The sequence below is a fragment of the Anopheles aquasalis genome, chromosome 3, assembly GCF_943734665.1.
Source record: "Anopheles aquasalis chromosome 3, idAnoAquaMG_Q_19, whole genome shotgun sequence".
Lineage (NCBI taxonomy): Eukaryota > Metazoa > Arthropoda > Insecta > Diptera > Culicidae > Anopheles > Anopheles aquasalis.
The window spans coordinates 14327501-14355000 of NC_064878.1; the positions used below are offsets into that span (position 1 = coordinate 14327501).

The 27500-nt window shown below is 49.9% G+C and overlaps 2 protein-coding genes across 5 annotated transcripts in view; both read right to left on the reverse strand.

Moving 5' to 3' along the window:
• LOC126574423 (phosphatidylinositol 4,5-bisphosphate 5-phosphatase A-like) overlaps nt 1–8707 on the reverse strand; it is an 11559-nt gene extending 2852 nt beyond the window's left edge. Inside the window, exons 1-7 of one of the 4 annotated variants that reach the window (XM_050234616.1) lie at nt 8458–8707; nt 6060–6291; nt 977–1099; nt 657–882; nt 406–581; nt 112–342; nt 1–42 (exon numbers count right to left, since the gene is read on the reverse strand). The exon at nt 1–42 is cut by the window's left edge and continues 112 nt beyond it. In XM_050234616.1, the coding sequence (XP_050090573.1) occupies nt 1–42; nt 112–342; nt 406–581; nt 657–882; nt 977–1099; nt 6060–6091 (830 nt within the window). In that variant the 5' untranslated portion in view covers nt 6092–6291; nt 8458–8707. Of the gene's footprint in view, nt 43–111; nt 343–405; nt 582–656; nt 883–976; nt 1124–6059; nt 6292–8364 lie in introns of all 4 variants that reach the window. The other 3 variants (XM_050234614.1, XM_050234615.1, XM_050234617.1) reach the window with 3 other exon arrangements.
• Nucleotides 8708–10787: 2080 nt separating this feature from the next.
• The window catches only part of LOC126576106 (uncharacterized), a 36684-nt gene continuing 19971 nt past the window's right edge, over nt 10788–27500 (reverse strand). The window contains exons 2-3 of the mRNA XM_050237218.1: nt 14160–14285; nt 10788–10906 (exon numbers count right to left, since the gene is read on the reverse strand). Coding sequence (XP_050093175.1) covers nt 10788–10906; nt 14160–14285 — 245 coding nt within the window. The remainder of the gene's footprint in view (nt 10907–14159; nt 14286–27500) is intronic.

Here is a 27500-nt window from a genome sequence, read left to right on the forward strand (position 1 = left end):
TTTACCGCGTACAGTATTCGATCTGTCCAGGCGGGTCTTCGTCTACAAAAGCAACAGGCGTGGTATCTTGACTTCCGCGGGAGTCCATGGATTTGGTGAGAGGATACTCACTTCATGTCGTACTCATTGCTACCGTGCTCGAACTTGAATGTTGGCGGAAACTGTGGCAAGCGCTCCTGCAGCTTCTGGAATGCGCGCCCTTCGCGCCGCACTAGCAGTAGCTGATCCCGTTCGATCAACTGCTTCAGTTCATCGCGAGCCACCATGGCACGGATTTCGTCGGGCGACGTCGTCGCTTCACCCGTCAATCGGAAGTTCAGATCACCGAACCAGAACACGTAACTACGAAAGAAGCAACGAAACGTTAACACACGGCGGCCAGTTCTCGCCGGACGCCCTACGTACTCATGATCGAAAATGGTTTCCTTTGCTTTGACGTGAAACTTTTGTTCCTGCACGATCCGCTCGTAATCGTTTATGCGCTCCTCCAGCATATGATCGTGCGCGGCCAAATGGGCATTCACCAGACAGATGGAACTCCCGTAAATGTTCATTCGTATGCTAACGGCACCTTTGTTTCCCTGAAAATAAATCAAACGCGAAATGGCGTGTTTAGTCGGCGAAGGTGCCTCGTTCGTGCGGATCGGATCGCTTACCCATATTCCACCTAGGCCGGTCCGGGTGTACTCCGTCTCGACCTGTCGTAGATGCAGCAGATGTTTCCGGCGTGCAAACACCGATAGCAGCAATCCCTGCATCTGTTCCGTCTTGATCACCACATAGTCACGTTCCTTAAGTATATCCTTGAACTTTTGTGTCCACAAATCGTCCTTGAACAGGTTATAGAGTGTATTCTGGGGCTGAGCATTCACCTCTTGAAGTCTATTAGGATAGGAATAAAACAGATACGCAACAAGAAACCATTAAAAACACTAACGTCCACCATAAAAGCACACAGCGAACTACTGGGACCTACCCGATCACGAAAAAGTCCGGTAAATGTGAATCCTGGTCCGGTGAGTTCTCTAAGCCGAGCAGTTTGTGTAGGGAAATGTTTTCCGGAAACTTCGTACTGACGTTCCATGTCACGACGTAGATTCTGAGAATGAGATGGCACAAGAGACTTCGGGGGGTTAACATTGACGCAAGGATCACCAGCTATTAAACGTTAAGATCACATTGAATGAAGTTGATCGATGAAGCGCCTTTTCGCGTATTCAATCTTTTCGGACCGATATCGCTCCAACTGGACGGCTACGGTCGAAGAGGTCGTTAATTTTATGAATTGGCACGCTTGCGGAACGCTTTTCAATCCACCGTGTATCACCATAGTACGCAAGGTACGCACATATCTAATCAGTGCCATGGTGGTTGTGGTGTGCTAATCCAAATCCAGCGCCTTATCTTACCTATGGCTGTTGTGCGAACGGTACTCCTGCTTGGCAGGGTAGTTTTTACGACGTCGCTTGGAACTCTTGCGTCCAAACATGACCCTTGTTTTTTTGGTGACTTCAAAACACCTTCTGTGCAACTAGAGAATTGAAGATCACCAACAACAATATCACCTACACGGTACGATCATACGATCAACAGTATCGGATTCACGTCTTCCTTCCAAAACCTATTCACACCGATCTTCACTCGATCAACGGTGATCTTGCACTGGCCGTGCGTCGATCGGTGCTGACCATCGGTCAGCCTACAACCGGCCAGGTAACAACGGTGATCGTCGTTCCGCAGGCAGGTTCGTGCTCGTGCAGTGTACTATCAGCAGCTGCTGCTGCCGCCCGTTGTTGAGACCTCCGGGCCCACCGAAGACACAGAGCAATTACTACTACTACCTGCTGCTGCTGCTGCTGCTGCTGCCGCTGCTGTAACCGTAACCTCAAAAACCCTGCCTGCCGATCGAGATGATGGATGGCGAGCGAGAGGGAAAGCGGAAAACACATGCCCGATTGTCGGGCCGTTCGTGCCGGAGCGATCGTGAAAAACTGAGCTTTGCGTTTTACCCGCAGTTCCACCACCACCACCACACCCATAGGCCCGTTAACCTAGCGTGGCTACTACCTGGCTTCACTTTTCAAGCCAAAACGCCCTTCTCGGTCACTCTGCCTCTGATTCACCACACCACATGCACAGGCACACCCCGCTCGGCGAAACGGAATTGACCGATAAAGAGTGAAAAGGAGGTAGTAGCGGCACATGGCGCCAACGAAGGTGGTGGGGCCTGAAACGAGGCCACCATTGCTACTGTTTCACGTAGGCACATAATATGCACTGGCCTGGTGGTGGCGCGCGCTATTCCGCGCGATTGCGATTGCCATGCGGCTGCAATTGTCTCTCTGACGTATGGCCGGAAAACTGGCGGAAGTACGGCTCGATGGGTGCAAATCCAATGAATATGGGTAGCATTAACACTCCCATCCACTCCCATTACAGACGCAAATGATGCATAGCCTCACGGAGTGAAAGAAAGATTCTCGTATGCATCTGGGTCAACGGACCATAAAGACCATCTATGCTGCGATCTATGAGACGCAAACGCGAAATTGCCAAATAAGCGCACAACGAGCCTCCCACCTTTTCCTGGTGATCAGGAAGGGAAGGGCATTGTGCACATTTCGACAGCGCGCATACACTCGGCGTAAACATTGTGTCCATCGTGTTTCGCCGACGACGCCACACCGATGGAGACGGTAATGCGTGAAGTACCGTGACGGCGCCATTTCGACCGGCACGATAAACGGAGAAGTAACGCGAAGAAGAAGGCGGCATCAGCAGTAGGAGGAGGAAGAGGAGGACGTAATCGCTAAGGACAACACGTGGAATGCACATCGGATCGATTGCGCAACTGCATACAACGGGGTGGCACACGCAACCCATTTGCCAAATGAAGGAAGCAATAAAAAACCCGGCATCCCAACACTCCCTTTGGCAATACAGAATTCTCATAAATATAATGAGGAAGGCAACACCGTCGAACCATCGAGCGCAGTAAGTGAATTTGTTATAGTGAAAAGCGCACGAAACCGAGACACGAGGTTGATGCCTCGAAGGCTGGAGGTTGGGGGTGCAGATTTTATACCGCCTAGATATGGAGTAATGATAGAGCATTAGCAGCCGTAGCATGGTTTCATTGATGCTCGACCGTACAGCGCATTTGTAAGGCATGTGTCGATTAGTCTGACCTTTGGCACCGTTAGATAAGGATCGGAATGCATTCAATAACACGTTCCACAATGGAGAAAGAGATGCATGCCACTGATGTCATGGCAAGTGATGAGATGAGTGTGTTCCGGGAGCATAAAATCAATCATGCATACCGTTATCTCTCTCTCTCTCTCTCTCTCTCTCTCTCTCTCTCTCTCTCTCTCTCTCGCGAGGCAGCAAGCGATTACATTCCATTTGATATGAAGCAGATGGCTTACCCCTTGTCTACATTGTAATACATTGGAGAAAAATGTACCATAGGGCTAGAAAAATAAAAATGGTGAGTTGCCAAATTTTCTAACTAATCTTTTCAGTCGGTTATTCTGTTTTCTAATTTCAATTTGTGTGTTTTTTAAGTTAAAATTAAAATTTGCTGCGCCTCTTTCGATGATAAAAATGATAGAGCAGCTGCTTCAACTTATCGCTATTTCCATTATTTGGTCATTTTAAAAGATTTTTACAGATTCAATTTTTTTTAAATGAATAATCAATGTCAAAACAGACAACTAACTACCATAGGCCTAAAATCACATAATGTGAACGTTGGAAAATTACCAACAATTTAAAAAAATAGCAAAACTTCCAAGATTCTATTCATCTGTGCAAAAGGTTACATAGACGTTAACATATGTCCACAATGACGATCTCTCAACAAGATAAAACAAAAATCACTGGATCATAAACGTGAATTCGGATTGACGTCGGATTGAATGAAGTGAAAACGATTGTAGACCTGCGAATGAAACTGCGTTGGACCAGTTAAAACGAAATGGTAGTCCTACAAGCTATAAGCCGTCCTGTAAGTTGCATCCTGTGAGGACCAATTGTGGTTCTATATTGCTTTTAAACCAACCGATTGTGGTCACCAGATGAAAGCTAATAATGCAGCAAAAGAGAATATGAACCAAGCGATGCAAAAGGAGAAGAATCTACGGTCTCCAAACCCCCGGTATATGGATATTCTTAGCCAACAGGACGGAGCAGGACACAGGCACCGCACCATTGCAATCCAGCTGTGGTTAATGGACTTGGACGGTTGTGCAGGTCGTGCAAAAATAGAATCAACAGCGCCACAATCCAAACTCAAATTCGCCAGAACCCGTCCTGATCCATATGGTGGCCGTGCTCGGAGGGGAAGTTATTCTAAAAAACCTGTTGCTCCACTCTAGCAATTGCCCCGGCCCGTATCCGGCAGCGGATGAGTCAAGGCTGGAAGTGTCAAAGGTGCGCGATCCGAAGCTCAAACACATCAACCAACAGACAACAGGGAAGCCAGTACGACGCTGACGCCACGACACAAACATGAAATATGCAAAATCAATACTTTCCCGGCCACTGCGCCGTTGCAGGCCGTACGGTTGGATTTGCTGGCGAGTAGTGCTGCGACTGGAAGACCCGATTTTATGAACCCTTTTCGACCTCCAGATGGCATGATAGGGATTTTTCAAGGGGTGTGAAAAAGAAAGAGAGTGCTCCATGTCAGCACCCTTGCTGGTGGCTCCAACCAGCGACTCGAGGCATTTGCTTATGGTAGATGGTAGTGGCACTTCAAAGAAGCACAGCGAAAGTCCAGGCAAGCCGTGATCGATATCCTGAACTGAAGGTGTCGCTGACAGAGGGAACCAGCATCTAGCAATCGTCGTGAATCGAGTAGCCAACGTATGGCAACGGAGCGTATGAAGCACGTCAGTACAAGGACGCTTTCTATAAGCTTTTCCAGCTTTTCCAGATTTCCATTCGAGAACAGGTCGGTCGATATGGAGAGGGGGAATGTGCTCTAACATAATGAACGGCTTTCTTCTCGCTGAGACTGAGATATCGCACGTCGCATGAACAAGCTTCAACCTCAACCGACAGGCAACATACACAGATAAGGGCACACGGCACAGAATCAGAGCTATATCTCACGATTCCATCCTGTGCTCGCTCCTTGACCACAAGTACCTCCACCACCTTGTCCCGGTTCGGGATGTAAGCAGTGTAGCCCTATAAACATCTAAAAGCTCCCCAGAGAGTTATTAGTGAATTGCGGGCTTCTCACTAACAAGACTACTCCACCGTTTGTTTGACGTCATGTAGGAGGTGGTGCGGTGGAGCAAAGATGCACGATTGCACGATGCGACCCCGTCCGGGTCTTATGTAACGACCCGGGTGTGGATTGTGGAGAGATAAGCGAACCGCCGAGCCATCGCAAACCGGGCAGTGAGAATCTCCGTCCAGAATACCTGAGGCAGCGCGGTGTCTCATGGGGAACTTACGGAACTTGCTATGCTATCAGATTAGCAAGGGACGTTGGCGGTCGAATTTGGTGGCGATAACGGACCACATACGGAAATGGATGGGGCCAAGCATGGAAGGTGGATGGAAGAAATCAATCCAATCGCTTGATAAGAACTGGGCCCCTTCTCACACCGCGCAGTGTGCGTTATTTCCGTATTGAGCGAAGGCTACAGCAGCAGCACCACAAACAGCGCCATCAATACATCAAAACACCAACTCGGGGGACAGAGGGTACAACCCGAAGAGAGAGAGAGAGATAGAGAGAGAGAGAGGTTGGAATAATTTAATCCAAGAATAGTATCGATATTCGGCATCGAAAGCAGCTCGCAGTAGGAACTGAGCATCGGCTCCCAGGGAGAATGCAAAGCAAAAGGCATGGTGTCCGGGGGCTCCGGGTCAACCACGAGGTGGCCGAGAACTTCCAGTTCGTGGTTGGTCGATTGCGCAATTTTCGGTGCGACCATAAAGACCGGTGGAGACGTGCTCAAGCATATTCTTCCCCTTCTTCCCCCCTTTGGAATACCAGCAACATGGAAGAACGAGGTTTAAATCAATGGATCAATACTCACTTCACGTTCCAGTTGTTATCGCAGTGGCTCATGTTGCTGTTGTTGTTGCTGCGGTTCGTCACGATCTCGATTTTCTGTTGGCCTTGCCGTTGCGTCGATGTCTTTTCTTGGTACTTGCGAGCTCAGAACCACAGAACAGAACCGCACACACCACGTTATTCACTGTTTGGATCTGTCACATCGAGATGCTCGTGCTGTCTGGAGAAAACTTCACCACCACGTAAAACCACGTCTGAAAAGGAATACAGGAACAGCAAAGCACCAGTCAATGACCGCGGATCGAGCGTAAACGCGGTCGCTAACCACACGTTCCTTCGATCGAAATCGGTCTGAACTCTGTGGCTTGTACACTTTCGAAAGGATAAACCCTATCCCCCCGGACAGCGCCGCGCCAGAAATCGCCAAATTATCTTATCGCTCGGCCTCCCTCCCAGTGGTCAGCGTGTGTGCATGTGGCTATCGTTATCGCAAGCGATTGTCGCGGCAAAAACCGTTGAGCTGAATCACCTTAGGCCTTGTTAGGCCCGCAAAAAAAAATGCCGCACTTCTTCGGTGGGATCTACGCTCCGCTCTTCGGTGTCCAAGACCAAAACCATAAACGCGTCGCTCGACGTGGCGGTCGTTTGTTGCTCCTTGACATGGCGGCCAGTAGCACAGCTCAGCCAGGGAGGATGGTGGTGGTTTTGCTCGCTGTCGCTCCCTCCGATGTCCGCTCGCGCCACTGGTCCAAACTGGACACGCACGACGCCTAGGTACCGCTGGTGCCGGCCAAGGTGAGTCGGTTACAGCTGCGCCATGGATAGTCGTGATTACGATTTCAAGGAGGGGGCGGGCTGGCTCTCACGATAGGGTTACCAGACTCGCTCGCAGCGATGCTGCTGTTCCCCTGACATTCTGATCCAAGTAGCACAGTCGCTTGGCTTCTAAAACTAGTTTCTGGTAATGACCTTCGCATCGAATGACATCCACATTGCTCGCACTCGATGCCTTTGGAACGTGCTTGGATGCACAAAAAACACACGGCGTGGTTTAGGCTCAACGAAGCAAGGCCAGGAATCCTTTACGAGGATTATCTGTACGGTGTCATGTTACGTCGCACGCGGGGACTATTTCATGGAAAAAAAAGGCTGGCTAAAAGTCTAGGACGTAATTAAGACGCGCAATTCTGTGTTTTGCACATAAAAAAAAAACATCTGACTGCCATTTGCGGAATGATTTATAGTAGCTTCAATTAAGTAGTGCCAAAAGGCTTACCCAGAGAATGTTTTTTTGGATTCTATAGCATGAAAGTATTGAAAATCAATTAACAACATTCGTAAATGGTTATTCGTATCGAAATCATTCATTTATGATGCAATTTGCAATTAAAATCATGCATTAAAAGATCGTTAATTTCGTTTGCTATTAACTGCTCTGCTCTTGATCAACGTCAGAGCATCAATTTGTTGTTATTACTAATTATTTTAGGTTCAACATGCCACCGCCCCTTATCAAGGATTCTTAAATCAATATTCAAGACATGAGAGGACAGGAAGGCCAAACACTGGTGCTTATAACCGCCACAAAAAAACTATAGAAATCATATTCCTAGCCAGCTTTATGCGTCCACTACTCCTCTATGCGTCACCCAGGTGCTACGAAGAGTGTGCAGTCCTTCAGAGCACCAATCAACCAGGTGATGTGTTCACATTTCTTATCGTTCACCTCGTTCCTACGGTATTGGGGGTGCGCTCTAATCAACGGCCTGCAGCTTTGAGTACATCCCCACCCTCGCAACCACCAGTTCCAGCAGCATAAAGAACAGTCAACCACCTAACGAGTTTGTTTAGTCGAGTATGGGAGCTGATGATGTTGAGTTTTCTGTCGTCGCACTTCGCCGTTGATGCGGGAACAAGTGGGTTGCTTCGATGATGACGACACTTTCTGACACACTTCGTGCTTCTTTTTTCTTCACTCAATTAAACCCCCGGAACACTCCGCTGGTACCAATTCGCGGACAACGGGGAATGCGATTTTTTTCTTCTCTCTTCCTTTTACTTTCGGCCGGTCTCCCATTCCCCCCCCCCACCGAAAAGAAGATGAGAAAAAAAAACACGGGGGGAGGGGATTGGTCACTGACGCGCCGCTGAATAACCATGGTAGCAGCGTGGTTTGGATCTATTTTTAATGCACACTAATAAAACATGCTTCCCCACCGGACCACACCACCCCAGAGCATCACTAGCGCCCAGCCAAGGGGTTGCACCACCAACGCCCCCGCACGGTGTGAACGTTCTGGCCAGCGGCCGCGTAATTGCTAACCTACTTCCAGCCTTCTACACACATTTTCACTTGCTGTCAGCGTTATTTAAACACGAAAGAAAAAGAACCAAATCACGACACAAACAGCGCATCTTACCCGCGTACTAGATCGATCACTAAATTGGAGGGTGGCTAGCGATTAAGAACGCAGGGAAGAACACTCCGTGCAACCGAAAACATCAAACAAACTGAAACACGATCTGTTGCGACGCGTGTGTCTGCGGGGGGTGAGTACTCGCCCGTTTGCTGTTAGTAGCTGTTACTATACTAAGATACTAAGACGCACGACATCATCACGACAGGCACGTTCTAGGAATTCAGCGAGAAAATTAAGTGGGGAGGAGAGCGCTCACCGGACCAGGAGGCAAAATCGCGAAAGGGTTTGTTATGATTCCGGTGCCCCAGTAAACCACTACCCATGCAATGCTGGATTCCTAGAACATCCCCACAAATGTTTCAGCGGCGAGGAGCTGTTCGATTAATTTAAATCATGGAGAGACTTTGTGAAGAACTTTTCATATACGCTAGAGAATCAAAGCAGTTTAAAGCATTGAGAATGATAAAAAATAAACGTAGTGTTTCCTTAAAGAATTGCTTGAACGTTTCAAAGACGTACATGTAGAGCCTCTTTAGGACTATCTTTGGTAGCTGGCCTGTTCGTAGATAATGAATTGTGTGTAAATTTTTAAATAGAGTAACTAACTAACTACATAAAACCTTGGGCCATTCTTTTTTGTTTTAAAATTTCATCTATTTCAGCACTGCAACGGCACATTCTAGGCATCTGATCAGGCGTTTTCCGCTATTAATTCAACCTGAGTGCATTATAAACGAGCATCACGAACCCTGCGCATTTTGTTTCTCCGCGCAGTTGGCGGGGTTTTTTGAAATTCAAACGTAACGGTTTTGGTGAAGAAAAAAGCACGTGGCGGTTTTCACCATCATCATCAGTCTTTAAACACCATGTTTTAATCCTTTGCTTTGTCCCACTGTTTTACTCATTGTCCCACAGAAATCGTCAAAAAATATCACGCTCATCATTCTTTTTCTTCCATTTTTATTCTCATAGAATCTTACTACTACTCCACCTGCCTGCTCCCACTGCTCTACGTTCACCTCTGACACGCGCATCGTTCGAATTGATTTATTGATAAACGCCCTTAACATCTAGCGCCAGACACATCTCGCGCATCTCTCGGTATCTCGGTAGAAGTAAAAGAAGTAAGCGGAAATTGATAAGAAAACGGTGGCCACCGCCACCGTTGGCGGTTCGGCTTCCTAAAGTAAACACTAATATGTACACAGTACCCCCTTTCAGCCGCATGCTTTCAGACTTTTGCGTTTCGTTCGGTTGTTGCGGGTGCGTTCTGCTCTGTTGAGGGGGATTTCTTACGCGGTGCTAGTCTAATAATAATCTATGAATGGAATCATGGGACGAAGGGCTGTTTGAAGATGTTCCCTTTCCTGAAACCGGGTGTGGATAGTTTGCGGGGAATACTTTTATCCTAGATAGAGCTGCACCCTTCACGTTTACATTCTAATGTAGAGAGCCCTGTGGAGCCCTGTGGACCTAGGTGATGCCGCTTGAACGGTTGCTTGCTGTTTCTATTTTACACGCTACTAGTAAGTTCGCTTAAAACTCAATTCGTTCTACGATCTATTAATTTATCCTCCCCCTTCGTCTCGTCTCCCATAGAATGCTAAACTGTACGATGAAAAGTTGTGTACTGGCGGGCGGTAATGGTCGTGGTCCTCAGCCGCCTCGTGCGGTGTGCGGTTCACTAAAGCGGGTTTGTATCGGCCCCCCGGGATACTGGGGGATACTTCTTGCAGATGCGGAGTCCCTTGCTGCCATAAGTCCTGATTTTTGAGCACTGTAGCCACTGCGCGTTGAAACCATTTTTGTGTACCGGTCCACCGGTGACTCCAGACGCTCCAGCTCCAACTCCACTGCATCGCACCCGCCTCGGTAGCCATGACCATCCCTTGTCGTCCAACGTTCTAGGTTTTCTCTTCACTTCACTCATGCCCTATTAGCAGTTACCGTAGAGAGATCACAATTTTCTCGTTTTACTCTGCAAAGAATAGGAACAGAATTGGAAAGGGAAATGTCAGCACCAAACGACGATGAGATGGAGCTCTGAGGCGGTCAGCCACTTACTAAATTAACTAAATGAAAACTATCCAACCCCGCCGTACCAAGACCGTAGCGGCCAATTTGTATGGGTCCATTCTAGGTGTCTCGTGTTGAATTAACGGGGAAATGGGAGCTGCTATGCTATGCTATGTGTGTGCGTTTCGTCGGTTCCGGTGGAGCGTTCGCGTTTCGCCGTTTCTTCTTCCTTAGCATCTAAAATCACTCTAGGTGTATCCTTGTCGGCACTGCTGCTGCTGCTGCTGCTGCTGCTGTTGCACCATCCTTCTGTCTCAGTACATCATTCCCGGATGGACACCGCCACCACGTTGGAAGTACACGTTCGGGTTGCTGCTCATTGTCTGCTCGAGCGTGGTGTAGAGGTTCGTCTCATCCGGTCGCATAAACAGACCTGCAGGAATGGAAGAAGAAATGGGAGAGCGTTAGTCATCTCGCAAGATCACTGAACGTGGATTCGATCATAAAAGGTGGACACTGATCTCAGTCTCTACTTCTGGGAGATCGCACTACAAGCCAGAACTACTAGGAAGCGAACTAACTAAATGGAGGAGAAATTTACGCCAAACAACCGATTGGCGAATGATTTGATAGCATTTCGCTCTGAAAATGTCGAAACGAGGCGCTTGGCCATCAACTGGATAAGTGAAATTTTCTCTGCAAATGAGCCAAAGCTTGTTAGTTAAGGGGCGATTGTAATTTACTGCAAGTAGAGAGTTGGTATGACTACTAGTACCGCTCATACCGCTGCTACTGCTACTACTAGGAGACGACTTCAATCCCCAGGGGCAGGGAACGAACAACTGTGCGTGGACTGTTTTACAACCGAATGGAGCCGAAAATGGTTTCACTTTCGGTTAATTGGTCATTGGCGTGGCTGACGCTAGGCGCTCCACATCACGCTACATGGACGCACGATGGACACCGATCGAACACCGTTTAGCGAACCCACCGTCAGCTAGTCAGTCAGCCGGAGGGGCCCGGGGGGGCTAGTTTTTAGTTTTTACTTTTCGGTCGCTGCTTTAATGCTGCTACGGAGCATAATTAAATTTTCGTTTCGAAGGCCGCGCGTTTCGCGTTTTTCTTTTTCACCAAAGAGCACAGATCATCACAAGACAGGCAGGCAGGAGAAATTGAGGGCTTTAGGCGCCGCAGCGAAAGGGAAGCAAATTAATGAGCCGCCCAAAAAAGTTCCACCGAATGGGTGAATTCCAGCGGCAGAGTAGCGCACCGGCCCGGCCCGGCCCGGCGAAGGGCCTGTAGAGAGATAGAGTGCGCCCATTTTCCCTTTGTTTCGGAGGCGAAGTATTCGAATAATTTCGATTGATTTTTCGACCACGAACGCGCGCGCGCGCGCGAGAGAGGATAGACCTTACGGCCTTGTTTTCTGGTCTGTGGCACCTGCGCGATGTGGCCGATCGTGGGCGAGTTAGTCACAAAGTAATAAACCATTTTGTTGGAACGTTTAAGCGCGAGAGAGTGCGTGAGGGCGCGCGCGCGCGCGAGCGCACGAGCTGTGGAACGCTAACGAACCGATCCCCTTTTTGTTCGAAATCACTTCCGGGGGCATTAAATCAGCTTGCAGCTTGGTGTCGCTTCAACGACTCAACAAAAGCCAAAAGTACGTTATTTAGGAGCGAGACAGGTCTTGTGACGCATGTTGGAATACCACTTTCTTATCATTGTTTTGTGGCCCGTCAGCGTGATTATGCTGGTCAGTAAATTGAACCCAAGGAAAGTGCCTCATTTTCAATGACATTTCAAAGATCCTCTCTATCATTAACCGAAGATCCGGTCCAAGTAGGCTAATCCTGCCATTTTGTTCACTTTCTGCCAAATGAAGAAATGTCATCCATGCCGTGGGGGGTTCGATGTGATCGCGAACACACTCGCCCCTGATCACTACCAGCAATCAATGGATCTTTTAATTTTTGACACACGAGATATATGGTCGTCGGAAACGAGTTTTTCCTTTTTGCGCGACGACTCTGCGCGATTACAATCGCCACGGCAAATTAGGCGCATCTTTTCTATCGCGTCCCAATATGTCACATAACGCGAAATGGGCGAAAGTCGAAAGTCCCCATACAAGGCCTGTCTGTCTCCTGTTGACGGTACGACATCGGAGGGATGCTTTAATTAGATTGGACGCGATGGTTGATAATAAAAAGCAAAAGCAAAAACACACAAAACAGCAAGCAAAAAAAAATCTTTAACATCTCACTACAAAGAAGCGGAGAAACAAGAAAGGCGATCAGGTGACTGAAATGCGAACAGAGAAGAAGTAGAAAAGAAAAGGGAAAAGCTCGTAAATTAGTGCGCGACTGGTAGCGGCGAAAGGAAAATTAAGCAAACATGTAAAAAAACAAGGTACTCAGGGAAGGGGGCCAGGGAGTGGTCTCTCCTGCCACTGAGTGACAGAGAGCGTTGTGTTCCTAGGAAAGCGACTAATCGGGCACAAACGCCAGCGACCATTGTTGTCGTTTGGCAACAGCTACAAGACACTAGGCGGATTACAACAATAAAGAAAAAAAAACCCACGGCCCCGTTTTGCGATGACGATTGTGGCGGATCAGGCGGACAGCTAACAGCTGCTACCGGCTGGCTCCGATCGTCACTGATGATGGTGAACAAATGCGCGATTACGCGCCATAACGTGCCCCGCCGCGAAGGTTGCTAGATTCGCGAGACGAGACGATCTGGCACTCTGACTTCAGCAGCAGCAACGCAAAAGGCGAAGAAAGTGAAACGAACGAGCCTGCGAGGGATGCCGCTCCGGGCGGTTTTGCGAACACGGCAATATGATGGCGACGAACCTCGAAGATGACGATGACGATGGTGATGACGATTGTGTAATGAAGCGTTACGTTCGCGCAAATATCGCGCGCCTTGGCTTGCGCGTCCGCGTTCTCCGCATCTGCACGTTGTGGGAGGAGGATGCTGTGGGAGTTGACGAGACAAAACGAGGTGGAGGAGGAAGAATTTCTTTCCTTTCGCCCAAAAGCACCGTCACTCAATGCTGCAATCATTGTTGTCCAGCCTGAACCGAAAGGCTGGACCTGCCTTTATGTAAGGTCAGTTTCTGTTCGTGGCGCAGAGTGCGTGATGATGATGATTATCATGATGATTCGGTGGTGGGTGTTTAGGGATTTACATCTTGATGTGACAGACAGACAGACAGACAGACAGACAAAGCCCAGTACAGCGGTAATGATCGCATCCTAACGAATGTTGTGTGCGAGTTATGTGCGGAGTTATTGCGAAATATTCGAAAAACCGAACCGAAGCATCGAGTAGTAGTAGTTGAAGCAGATCTTGTATTCAGTGATCCAAGAGAATGTTCATGATGACCGGGAGGAGTTCCCAGATGTTGACGTGTTGAGGGTTAAAGCGACGATGTCGTCGATGTTGCTTTATGATCGAAATGGTTAAGCTACGAGTTCCCTAAGCGTTTTAGCAGCAGAGGGTTGGTTGGTTGATTAGTTCGTTTAAATTGACCATTATCGTATGGTATGGCTGGGTTGCTGTTAGTGCCCTGGATCAGTGACCTTAGCTCGAGATAAGCTAGAGCTGCGTGCTTCGCGTCATAGTGGCGAGCATGCAATTCATTTTGTTGAGGGTTAAACGCTAGCTGCCGGGATACGTACCTGGGTATCGTGCCTGCTGCGGTGCCAGTGAGGGGTAGTAACAGAAGGGGTGTGTCATGTGTGCTGGAAAGTAATGATACATGCGTGGCGTATAGCTCGGTGGTGCCGTAACCAGTGCAACGCGATCTAGAAGTATGCGAAGAGAGGACATTTGGTTGGTTTGGATTGGCGCTTTTGTCTTGGTGGAGGCCGATCGGCCATCGGTCCGTGATCCATGATCCTTTGTGCAATACACAACAACACTCCATGTGCAGCGTGCAGTAATGGTGGTAGTTCATTGTGGTTTGAGTTATTTGGTGGTGAGCTCATGTCGTGTACTATACAAGAGTGCGTTCGTGCGTTCGTGCGTGCGTGCGTGCGTACGTGCGTGTTGAGTTCGTGTGTGTGGTGAACCGAAGCGTGTTGGTATAAACATATGATGCTTAAATGCTGTAAAACATGCAAAACCAAACCGTTCCAAAACAAACAATATTCAACGCACTCCATTGCCTCATTTCAGTTCGGTGGCTTAGAAGGGATAGTTTTCAAAAAAGTGGAAAAGTGTGAGTTTGGCTGATCCTGAAAAACACGAATGGAATGGCGGAGAAGAACAGAGCAGGTAGAGGAGCACTCGGGGCCACTTTATGTACATTTCATTCCAACAGCATTTCATCGGAGAAGACAAGGAGCGAAGGGAAAGTAAAAATATCTGAAGAAGGTTCTAAAGTATTTTACAACAATGGTCTGGTTAAATGTCAATCGGGTCATTGGCTTTATGGAAAAAAATTATGCGAAATATTCGTCAATTTGTGGTCTTAATTTTCGGACTCTTCTGTCGAGAACACTCACCATATTCTCCATTATTTGGAGCTGGTTTTTATACATTTCTGGCATGTTTAATAAGTTTCCTTTTGATAAATTTTTGAATATTATATCCATACTAATTCGAATAATGTTTCGCAACTACAGAAAAATCAGGGCAATTAAAAGAATTCATATTTTTCCTGTGAAATTGATTTTATGAAAATTTAAGAAAGGTCTTCTTCGGAAAAAATGGAATAATTGGTGTCTCAAAGACAAACACATTCGATTTCTCTCTTCCACTTCATACAAAAAAGGTTTGTATCATTTTCCAAACTGTTTTCTTAACGGCAAATTTATCTGGGTAATGAGACTGGACCCATTATTTTGGCGACCTTAGGCTGATTTTTGAAGAACTATAATGCCGTTTGTCGTGAGATTTTTGGTAAAATCACCCAAAAGGATCCCTGGTTTGTTGTATTGTGTAAATAGTGTCATAAGAAGTGATCGTGGCTAAAGCTAAATAAATTTTTAAAAATCGTTTAATTTCATACAATGAAACTTGTTACGATTTTCTTCCAATCAACATTGATCACTAGCGCAATGTTGCAGTTTTATAACCTTTTACATTATGTGGCATTCTAAACATCACATTCAAATTCCTGCAAATCCCTAGAACCATGTAGAGAACGCACAATTTGTTCATCAAGTTCCCGTCCCGCTGGAACAGGTCCTGGCCAACCCTGGGCCACGCATGATCAATGACCGCCGCTAGACGTTGTTTAATCGAGCAGCAGCATCAGCAGCAGCAGCACCTCCATCACTGTGTGCAAACGCAAAAACAGCCCCGCATCACATCTTATTGAATGCTTTTAATGTTTTATGACGCGGCATTGCCAAGCTGCATTGGTGTTCGGTGCTCGGTGAAATGGCGTCCTGGCCAACTTGAGGTTGAGCAAACATTTGCTTCATTTTCACTCCGCCTGCGCTGCTGCTGGTTGTTGTTGCGCTTTCTAAGAAGAAGTGTGCTTTTTACTTTCAGCCCCCACACAGCACAGCATGTCACCACCACTGCGGTTGCTGCTGCTGCTCCTGGTGGCCATGTTTTGCATCGTTGTCTCAAGCCGGAATGCCATGTTCAACCAGTGGAAGCGCGCGCGTTCGCGTATGTAACCGACGACGACAACGGCGACGACGCAGGACTACGAGACAAGGCAACAGGCGGGCTGGTTGTTATCTGCGTTACGCGCGCGACTTGGTGTGCTCGCTCCCTTCTCACCCCGGCACTGCACACACATTCCTCATTGTTTGCTTCGTCTGGTGTGGCGGCCACGCAATGCCATGGGACATTAATATTCTACCAGACCCGCTTTACGCGTCCGCGTGTTCTCTGTTGTTGCCACCGACTGACACCTCGCAGGCGCAGGACCCCCGGGGCGGGGGTAGGGAGCTCTATGCAAATAGGTGCCCGGACACGTAGCAGAAAGGATCTGCGCGATCTGCGTCGTCGCGTGAGAAGCCGCACGTCCCGTGAGAAGATAATGAGCGTGACCACGGCGACGGTATGGCACGGGACCGCGTTATGTACCGCGTGACTCCGGGACACCGGGACACCGGGACACACCGGATGCATTAGCATAATGCGCTGATAATCAATATAACTGGAGACTACCATCCTTTAGGGGACCCCAGGAACTCGCACTCGAGAGAGAAACACGGCGAGAAGTCCCCCAAGACCCTTCAAAGGGCATGGAAGTTCAAAAGACTTCAACGCAAGCGACGAACCCGCTCTCCGGAGCGACTGTCGCTAGCCTTTTGCGGCCACCATCGAGATGGCACCGGGTTGTTCCTGAGTTCGGATCCTGTGTGGCAGCTTCCTGCATTCGCTTCGTCTGCACAGCACCACACAGCGTGGCGTGCGCTCAACGCACCAACAACCGATGATAACCTTCATCAACAACCTTAGTGCCGCCGTTCGCTGGCTGCAGCCCTTTGGGGCTACGAGTTGAACCACGAAAACTATTTCAAAAATTTGCCCTCCCTTCTTCCCTTTTTCCCTTTCGTTCACGCGTTGCGGTGTCGAGGTGCGCGAAGAACAGAACACATTATTCATCCGCTGCGTGTTCTGGCTTCGCGCGCGCGCGCGCTCGCTTATCCGCCCAAGGGCCGGCCACTCTTGGCCCTTTTGAGGCAGGACATTCCAAAGGGATTCGAGAGTGAGCCCTGAGAGGAGCAGCGAGCGAGGCAAAAATTGCGATAATTTCAGTCTCCCGCGCGCGCGCGCGCGACGAAGACCACTCGGGATAATTTATTGTTCCTCGCCTAAACTGGCCCGTTCGGTGGCCAAAGGAGGAGCAGAAATAGAGGGGAAAGATAGTGGAAGAGTAAGGAGAAGATCACCCATCACCTCCGCTGGAGGAAGAATGCAGATAAGGTGCAGCAAACCAACAGCAACCAGCAACAACAAGCTGTTTGCTCGCGCCTCGCTTGACATCCTCAGCTAGCTAGCCACGGGTCGCTGAACCCCTCCCTGGCCAGCGGTCTGTAGAAGGGTTCGCGGCCAAAGAGGATCGCGAAGAGGACGCGGCCCTCTAGTCGTGGGTGAGTGGCGAGTGGCTCTCGATCGCGATCGCTCGTCGCCTCTAAAGCATCACGCCAAACTGTCGGACGCTGGCCGTTCAGCGATCGTTGCATGGCGTTGGCGATCAACCTTGGCAGCAACATCCCATCTGACACGTCCGTGACCCTCGTGATTACTGCGGCTTCGTGCTGCTTCATATACGGGGTCCCGGGAACTTCACTAAGCGACCTTAATTTGATTGAACCGGGATTTGTGCCGGGGAGTCGGTTTTTTCTTTTGTTTTTTTTCGGAGGGCCGACCAATTGACCTCAACCAGAGACACTAAACGGTCCATTTCGCGTCGAGCATTAAGATTGAGCAACTCGGAAACAGAGAGAGAAATAAAAAATCGGAAAGGAAGAGCGACGGCGAATTTAACGAAATGAAGATGTCGCCGCAAGCGGTATCGAGGCTAATGAAGTGCTCACCTCGACAGCACCGGAGCTGCCACACCCCCTTTCCAGGAGTCCCTCATCTCATCCTCGATGTGGTGACACAAATTACCCAACGAACCATCCAACCAACCAACCAGGATACAGACCAGGGGCAATGCGAGAACCAAAACCGTTTTCCGGGGGCGAAGGAAGAAGAGAAAGCGTCTTAATCTTTGTTCGTTCGCAAAGGATCGTTGCACCGAGCGAGCATCTTGGAGAATGGATCCACTCCCTCCCCTTGGTTCATTAAGGTTCAAGCAAGCACCCCGTGCACCGGCCGGATACTGATCTGCACCGAAATCGTCGTCGTCGTCGTCGTCGTCATCGCGGACGAGACACCGGAGCCCGGGCGTGTCATCATGTGTCGTGTTCTGTGTGAGCATTTTGCGTGAAGCGATTAAAACCCACGACTGCAATGATGATGATGGTGATGACGATGAGAAGGTGTGTATGGTGTGCGGTGACGGGCGGCACTAATGATGTTTGGTGCTGGCAGGCACCAGCACCCCAACAGCGAGAGGAGAAATGCGCGCTGCGCTGCGCTGCACGCTCGCTGGCACGGCAAAACACGAAACCAAAACCACCACCCACCAGGGGCCAAGAGAGGGTGGCTGTGGCGCGCGCGAGAAGATAATTGTTTTCCACTCTACTTGCGCCGCTTTATGCCCACTGTTACAGCTTCGCTCTGCTCTCGCTAAGCGAGCGCGCGCGTGCTCAACAAACTGCGCTCCAGCTTCGGTTGCTCCGGCGGCTGCTGCTGCTGCTGCCGCGGTTGACGGATGCCCAGAGCCGGATCGCGTGGTGCAGCGGTGCGCACACGTTCCGTTTCGTGCGCCCCATCGCCGTTCGGTGTTTTGTGATCAATTGCCATGCAAAATGGATATCGTATGCTGCTTCACGGTGGCAGAGCAGACGCTTTGGTTTGGATCGATTTGGGTAGAAATGCAAAAGCGAATCGATCCGGCATAACGGAGGTGGATGTGCCGCCACAAGACTTTCAACTGAGTGGCTTATCACTTACGGCCAATGAATATTGCTTTTCATTTATGTACGCAACGCTTGAATGGGCCGTCGGTGGGCTTCGATGTGATATTGCGATCGCAAAACGAGGAGGCTCGCTGCTTGTTACGCTCGTTACCGAGAGGAGGAGCTGGGTAGGAAATGAAAGAGAAACCACTCGAGCACAACCTCGAGCAGAATTCAAAGGCCTTTTTTTAAAAAAGAGGTTCCAGAAATTGCATAATGTCCACGGTCAGGTTGATTGTCAGCAAGACACCGAACAATGCCGGACTGTGCTTGGCTGTCATCGCGAGCGAGTGAGCTCCTCAGACGGTTTGTGAGGTGCGTTTTGAGCACTTAATTTGATATTAAATGCTGATGGAAGGTGGCCATAGCTGGCTCACCGGGTTTGGTGACGCAAAATGATGATTCGAGCAAAAAGGTTGCCATTTTTTTGTTGGTTACTCTGCATAATTCTCCATCTTGGCGCTCTGTGGACGGTATAGTTCCATCTTTTGCGTCGAAAAGATGTAGCTTTGTTTAGAATTTGTTGCTTTTATTCCACAAAAAACCGGGATTTATGTCATGCGATTTCACGCTCGCTTGGAGCAACGAGGTTATCTCGTTCTTGACATCTGGCTGGCTAGAGAGCGCCAGAGCTCAAGAGCGATGTTCTGCTACACGCTTGCTGGCGGTGGTGGTGGTTCCGCTGCTATTATGTTGCTAGAGGATCACGCGTCGCAGCTCACCGATCGGTCATTTGTATCGTTCTGCATCGTTCGCATGTTTGCGTCAGCGAAGCTGTCGCCGTTTAACGTTTGACAGAATGGAGTGTTCTATAGAACATCAAGTACAGAGTACTAGGAACCAGATAGTAAACAGGAAGACACCTTTTCGCTTAAATGTATTCCAAAATCACACACTGGAAAGCCACAGATACCGATACCGGCACGTGCAAAATCGGCCAATCGCTCAAGACTCCTCCACGGCCAAGCAACCAACCGAGAACGAACGAGTCGACCAAACTCCAGCCCATTATCTAATTCCTTTCGCACCAATGTAACGTCCTCCCTCTTTGGACGTGACGGCGATTACGGTGGTCCGTTGGCCTATTTACTGGCCGGTCGCTTCGTTGCATCGACTTGAAGGTGGTCTTCTGCAGTTCCTTCGTTTTTCGGCTGCAGTTGGCTGCACCGAGGCTCCAGGCACCGTGGAGTGCAATCCAACTGCAATTCACGTATCCGGACACGTGGTAGCCAACCAACGGTAACGCATAGCGGCAAGACCGCTACGCTGCACCGGCGATAATGCCACGGCGATGTGGCGATGATAGGCGGCGTGATTTATGGTTAGACCGCACTGTCAGTTCTTTCTCTCTCGCTCTCTCTCTCTCTTTAATCGCTTGCACTTCAGTGCCTAGAACCTTTGCCCTGCAGCCGGGAATGGGGGGGGGGGGGGGGGGGAACGAAAGACCACCTTTCTATTGTTTACAGAGGCCCCATAATAGCCCCCCTCTTTAGGCCCAGAGCACTTCACTGCGTCTCCTGAGGGTAGAATCATGTGCACACGTTTCCGGTTTATCCCGGGGAACGGGGGAACTCTTCATCGAGTGGAGTGAATTGCAACATTGTATGCCGCATTGATCACAGGGCTCTTCTCTGTTGGCCTTCAATTTGAGATTCAAGATCTAACACGAAAATCGTCCGTATCGGTCGGAGCGTGGAGGAATAGCGAGTTCCAAATTACTATCATGATGTTCCGGTCATACCGGTCATCGGACGATCCGCTTTGAGAGTCTTACTTTTTTGTAGGTTAGTGGGAGGATCCTGTGGGTCTGGGTGTTTTGTGGTCAATATTTGCATCTGGGTGTGCCACCGTGAGATCATTGCTGACTACTGTGTCCAGACAGGGAGAGAATAAGCAGGCCATAGTGATTTCCAGGAACTTTACTAATGGAAATTCCATTTTGGGGGCCCAACACACCGGACTTCTGGCACTAAACCCATTAGCACTTGAAGTAACTTCTCCAGTCAAACCCCCGAAGAAGAGCTTCCGATTCCGAAAAGACTCCCAGCGTAGCGTACAGGTTTACGATCAACAAACAGCTCACAACGCTAGACGACAGTCTGTCTGCAAAAGTGGTAATTAATCCTCGTGATTACCGATTTACGACGCAATTCCAAAAGCCATTCGGACTACCTTCAAGAAGTGCCCGAAGAGCGGTGCGTCCAATGGGTACCGTTTCCGGTATCGTTCCCTTGGGATCTCCCTTTGGACCACCCGGACCACTGACCGGGACCTGATCTCCGGAGGATGATAGTGTACCGTGGCTGTGTGATGGAATGCACCCAACATCCCCTCACGAGCACGAGCACGTACACGAAGGAAGAAGGAGGAATTCTGACTTAAAGTGTCGTTCGCACGTTCCGTTTCTGGTATTTCTTTTCACAACATAAATCACACACTAACACACAGAGGCACTTCTTGGCCGAGCTTTAGCCCTAGAGGAAGAGTCATCGATATAATCGGCCAATGACCGACGCACGCCGTCCGATGGGAATTATGCAATTGCGTGCGGGAAGTTGTAGCTGCTGCTGACAGAAGCGTAGGGCTCTGACACTGTATGACATGCGTATTGTTATGGGTATTATGTTGCGCCGTGCATGCTGCAGAGGGTTAAGTACGCATAGATTATGTTATGGGCTCGGCCCATCGTGGTACTCAAGGGTCCATCCGTAACCCTCGTCTTACGTCGAAATTATGCAGTCAGGTGGCGTACGCGTGCGGTACGCGTAACAACCGTGCCCGGTAGCAGCAAAGGGTCAGTGAACAAGTGTGAAGCCAGCTCACGAAGGTCGCCTACAGGACGGACGGACGGACGGACGGACGGACGGTGTCTGTAATGACCTGCACAAGAACCTGCATTGACTGAGGTCAGTTGGGAGTCGCTTGTACACTTCACAAGAACAGAGAAAGATCAACAATCCGGGGTCCTTTTTTCAGGCAGTGTTCCTTTGGTCCGTTTAGGGCCCATTCAGAGCACCAGTCTGCCAACACAGACACGCTTATTGGCGTCCACGGGTCCCCGGGTGAGTGAAAGCCTCGGTTGTCTTGCGAGTCGATCCGGCGGGCGGTTATCGTGGCGTGACGTGACGTGGCATGGCATGGTGTGGCGGGTTGAAGAGAATGTTTTGACGCTTTTCTCCGGGAAGTTGGATGGAGTCCGAGAGAGAAGTCGGAGGAGGAGGAGCACAAGACGTGAACGATCGCGTGATGATCATGATGATGATGATGATCGTAGTCTCGGGCGTCGTCACTGCAGTCGTGCCTTTACGGTCCCAGACACAAGCGAGGTGAATTATTATGTTTTACGGCTGCAGGCCGTAGCACCAGGCCGCTGCTGCCGCTGCCGCCACCTTTCGTGTCTTGGCAATGTTTGAATGTTATGCTTGTTTGTTGTTTTCGAAAAACACCAACCCACCAGCCCTTCTCTCTCTCTCTCTCTCTCTCTCTCTCTCGCTATCTGTCTCTCTATGCCATGCTTTCCAGACAAATGCCTCCAACCCGATCCCGGTCTGCCAACGTGAGTCTGGTTTGCCATCATGGGTTGATGACCCACCCTCGATGTGTTGCTTTCGTCACCGCCGCGCCACAAACACCGGAACACACTGCAGCATTATGTGCCTTTCTGCTGTCTTTCATGTTGCTGCCTCCGAAGAGGTTGGCGAAAGGCGGGATCCAGCGGCGGGTGTGCCACAGCCACTCGCACCTCACTGCACTAGTGGGTTAGATTCGATGCCCGGATTCGCGCCCGGGTTCATCATCATGGCGATGGAGATGGTGGTGAAGATCGAAGAAAGGGGTCGAACGGAAGCTTCGCTGACAGGTCGCGCCAGGGGCTGTTGTTAGTGCGAAGAGAAGATTATTGCGAAAGCATCATCCAGATCCCCATCCCGGGGGCTTCGTAGGAGAGGAATTTAGCGGGCGTCGAAATGAAAGGTCTGTCATTATGCATTCACCGGGCCGGGGAGCCGTTTGGCAGCGAGGCAGCCAAACTGTGCCAAAAAGGCTAACAACGAATGAATGCTTTACGTGGCTCGTTGGATTCGGTTACGTAATCGAACGGTCCTCGAAACGGTCAATCGGTCTGGCGCGTCCAGTAAACCGTTAGTCTAGAACAGAACGGAACAGAACAGAACACAGCAACAACGGGGCGCTCTCTCACGCTCCCTTCGAGAATGAAAGAACTTCCAGCATCCGATAAGGTCACTCGGCGGGATGCTGGCCCGATCGCCTCGACTTTATTAGGTTTCAGTTCTCGCGGAATTAAGATGGATGATAAGATATGGTTTCCGAAATGAAACCCACGAGTTGCCATGTGCGGCAAATGTGCGAATTGCCGCCTATTACCAATCAGATGCCTGATCCCTCCAAGTTATTGGACTCCTGATGAATGAATGGAGAGAATTCGCGTTTCTCGCGTGTATCGCTTTATTCCCCACCGAGGGCTAAGGCTGAGGAATTCGACAGTTTTATGCTCGGCAATCGCCAGGTGTGCCGGCTGGTTGATAACGAATCACGGTTGGAAATGAAAGATCACCATAGGCACCACGGGCACGGTTCAACGGGAATCTACTCCCAACTGAGGCAAGGGCAAGATTAGCAGCATGACCTCCCTGCCACCCTTTCTCTCTCTCTTTCTCTCTCTCTCTCTCTCTCTCTCTCTCTCTCTCTCTCTCTCTCGCGATCACTGTGGGATGGTTTACGATGTGCAAACACATCTACTGACAGATCGAGCTGATTAACAAGAGGTCCGGGAATGTGTGTTCTCCGTCAAGAAGTCCGTGCTCAAGCTGCCCGTTTGGCTGGCTGGTGTGGTTCCAACGCAACCGGAACCGAAGCGTGGCGTTGGACCGTTTCTCCCCCGCCAGGACTGGTCAGCCAGCCAGCCTGGTAAGTGGATACGAATGGAAGTAACAACCAATAATCATCATCATCATCATCAGCTGTACTGGCGCACTGAGCACTGATCTGCGTGCTCATTGCTCCCCTCTCTCTGTCTCTCTGCGCCTCTCGTACACCAAAAAAGCAGACAACACAACGAGAGTCCGATAACAGTACTTTAACGGCGTCTCTCGCGCAGAATTGGTTTGTTTTGGGTTCGTTTATGGCCTCGTCTCGGCTCGCCTTGGCTTCGAGGCCTTCAATCGAACTGTTCTGGGTCCCTTACTCTCCATTCCTTCTCCCTTTCCTTTCCGGAGGTTTTGGGTTACTCCAGCCACCCGGTCAGCCACCCGGTCAGCCAGCCAGCCAGCCGGCCAGCCAGCAAGCCAGATTCCGAATTTCGAGGGGTCGCCACATTCCAGAAACGCAATCAAACGTAACTGGCGCGGACAGCGACGGCGAGTGCCCGGTAAAGCGAAACCAGGCGGATAAGTGGCGAACTGGATTGAGTGGTTGTGACAAATTCAAGTCCATTTTCAGCCGGGAAAATGGGGTCACCGAGTATCGAGGTTCGAATGTCTCTTTCTAGGCCACGCAGGCTAATGGCGGGCGGGTGTGCTGGGTCCCGGAGATCTAGAGATTCGCGTATTATTGCCCCAAATCCACCACTCTTTCCCCTCTCAATCACTTGCAGCCGTATGCTCCAACACCTTTATAGGATCATAAACCTGATTTCAATAATTTCATTCTCGTCCGAACATCGAAGTATCCGGTTCTTTTAAGCAGCTGTTGCTACTGCTGCTCCAGAAGATAAGACGAGGTGGCACTGGAGAAGGTGGAGAAGGTGGATCACCAGATCCACCTGACAAAAGATGTAGGTCTTTCGCTTCATCAACCCTAGGGGGGTGTATGCTGGATACAATTTCATCACCGACACCGTCAACGTCACCCTAGGGTCACCGCTTTTGTCTGGCGAGAATTCAATCCTCCACTCTCTACATCAAACTCGCTACGTTCCCGTTAGATCCTTTTTGGGGATCTTTTTTTTCTTTTTTTGGTGGCCCCCGGGGGGAAGGTTAGTGTTGATGCATCGAACCGATTAATGCGTTGCGCGAGCGCGCGCCCGCTTGCGTTCGGTCCACTGTGATCACGCAATTGTTCCAGTTTGGTGATAAAACTTTCTCCAGACGACGACGACGATGACGGTGGCGCTTTCCAGCGCGTCCGCGATGATTAGCTCACATGAGTTCAAGTTCTTCACCCAACTAACCTTCGTCGTTGCCGCTTTGTGTTGCTGCTGCTCCAGATCCAGATTAGTATGTACGCCCTCGCCACCGGGAGGGGGGCAGATTCACCGTTTTGCTGGCGCCGGACACGCTGGCCACGCCGGAACGTACGCGATTACAATCGATTCCGTGCGGTCCACTTCCAACTGGGCTGGGAGTGGGTGATTTGGCGCGAAAATTGACTCACTTTTCACCGGAGTCCACGGGGACTCTTCCTGAGCGGGTTTCGTCACAGCTAATGAAGTTAGGGTGGCGGCATTGCATGCGTGAGTAATTTTTCTTTCTCTCTTTCACCGGGTCTTCTCCACAAGAAAAGTGTCGAATTTTCGGGGCTCGAAACATCGTCCTACAAATACAACTCATGGTCCCGAAAACTGGGGCTTCACAAGCAGGGCGCAAGTTCAAGCTACTAGCCAGCTAGTGGGCCCTTACACCCGGGTCGGTTGGCGGAAAATTCGGCCCTGGAAATTCAGCCCTAATGGCAAACAAGATCGTGGTCGATGGTCGTGAAGATTGATGAAGGTGCAGGAGCCGAAGTGTTTTCTCGTGGGGAAGTTACCCGATTGTAACGAGTACCTAGCTTGGGTGCGGTTTACGGACATTATCATAAATTTGGGAGCAACCTGGCGCCTGGACTGGACGGGAAAAAATGAAAAATATGCTCGTGCTCGTGATTACTGCGGCGCGTGAGCTACAATGACCACTTGGGGCCGGAGGGACCCGTAAAGCAGTTCCGTTAGTTTCCCTTCTCCGATCGATCATCAGCGGGGCGAGCGGTCTGATGCTTTCCCTGCGGACCCTGCAGATGCCGATTGATGGTGAGCTATGAGTCCGCAACATTAAGGTCACACAACGCATCGCATTATGCGCGCATTTGTGCAAAGCAAGGGCGCAGCGTGTGGTAAGACGGAGAGATAATGAACGAAATTGTGTAAATTCAATTCAAAGGAGCATCAATTAACTGTACCGAGCCGATGTTTGGGTTGTCGGCGGGTGGTCCATCGTTTCTTTCGCTTCACCATTCGAGAGATTCTCTTTGAATGCTGCTTGTTCCTCAACAATGGCGCAGGTGCACGGCTGCTGGAGCCCCCGGAGTTGGTATAACAGTAACGTCGAAGCGCCTTCCTTGTCTAGCTGTTTGTCTAATAGTTCTCGAACCGTGACAAAGTTGCTGGCAACCAAGGGGGTAAGTGCCAGGCGACAAATTGCTGGTAATTAGTCTGGAAGAACAGAGGGAGCAATAGAACAAGAATAATTTCCTGGGAACGCACCAAACACGCAGCGGTCTCCAAAGACCACTGGGAAGTCGAGAATTTTGATTTTCTAGGAAATGGTTACTAGTCCCCGGTGCGTCCCCGGTGGTAATCTACGACGCCTAATGCCCGAGCCAACGCATGGGTGGCTGCGATGTGTGAAAGCAATCGTGTCTTCGAGAACGGACCCCCGAAGCACAGTTAGGGTGCGCGCATTAGACAGAGAGGCCCCTTTGAGGCTCCCACTGGCGCTCTTTCACGGTCTAATGGGCTGTTGAGTTGTTGAAAACAATTACACACGTGCGTGCCCGTGTATGTGTGCAGATGCGAGCAAGAATCTGGGTCAGTAGTAGGAATGGCGTGTTCTGGCGCCTCCCAGGAACTCCAATCCAGAACGAACTCCACAGAAAAGTCCGAAAATAGAGAGAGAGGGAGAGATGGACGAAAAACAATTTGCAACGGGAACACTTCATCCATCTGCTCCAACGGGGAGCTTACGAGGGGTGTGAGGCGTGAAGAAAGCTCTCGCTCGCGCCAACCGCGGCTTAACGGTCTTCGAGCTAGTGACTGCGTGGAGCCTTCTGCGTTAGGCTTTCTCCCGTTGGGTAGGAGCGGGTATTTGGGCTCTTAAACCCTGGCGCAGGTGTAATGTTTGTCGTCCCGTTCCATTACACGCGATCACCGCTCGGTGATGATGGCGTGGTGCAGATAGGAGGAGAAAGAGGGTGATGGCAGTTTCGATTTCAATTAACTCCTTCAGCGAACCAGCGTCGGTTGGTGAGAGCATAAGGGAGGGCTAATAGGGAGACAAGTTGGATGGATTTCACAGCCTGCTGTGCCGAGCCGTTACAATGAGTTGACACTTTTGCGCGTGCGCGCCCATATTTGAGGAGTCGCCCCACAGCAACACATGAGAGGTGTTGACGTTGTCGTCTCTTGGTGGTTGTTGGCTGTAGACCACCGAATGTGGGATGATAATATATGGGTCATGCGCTTTTGGAGAGCATGAATTATTTATTATTAAG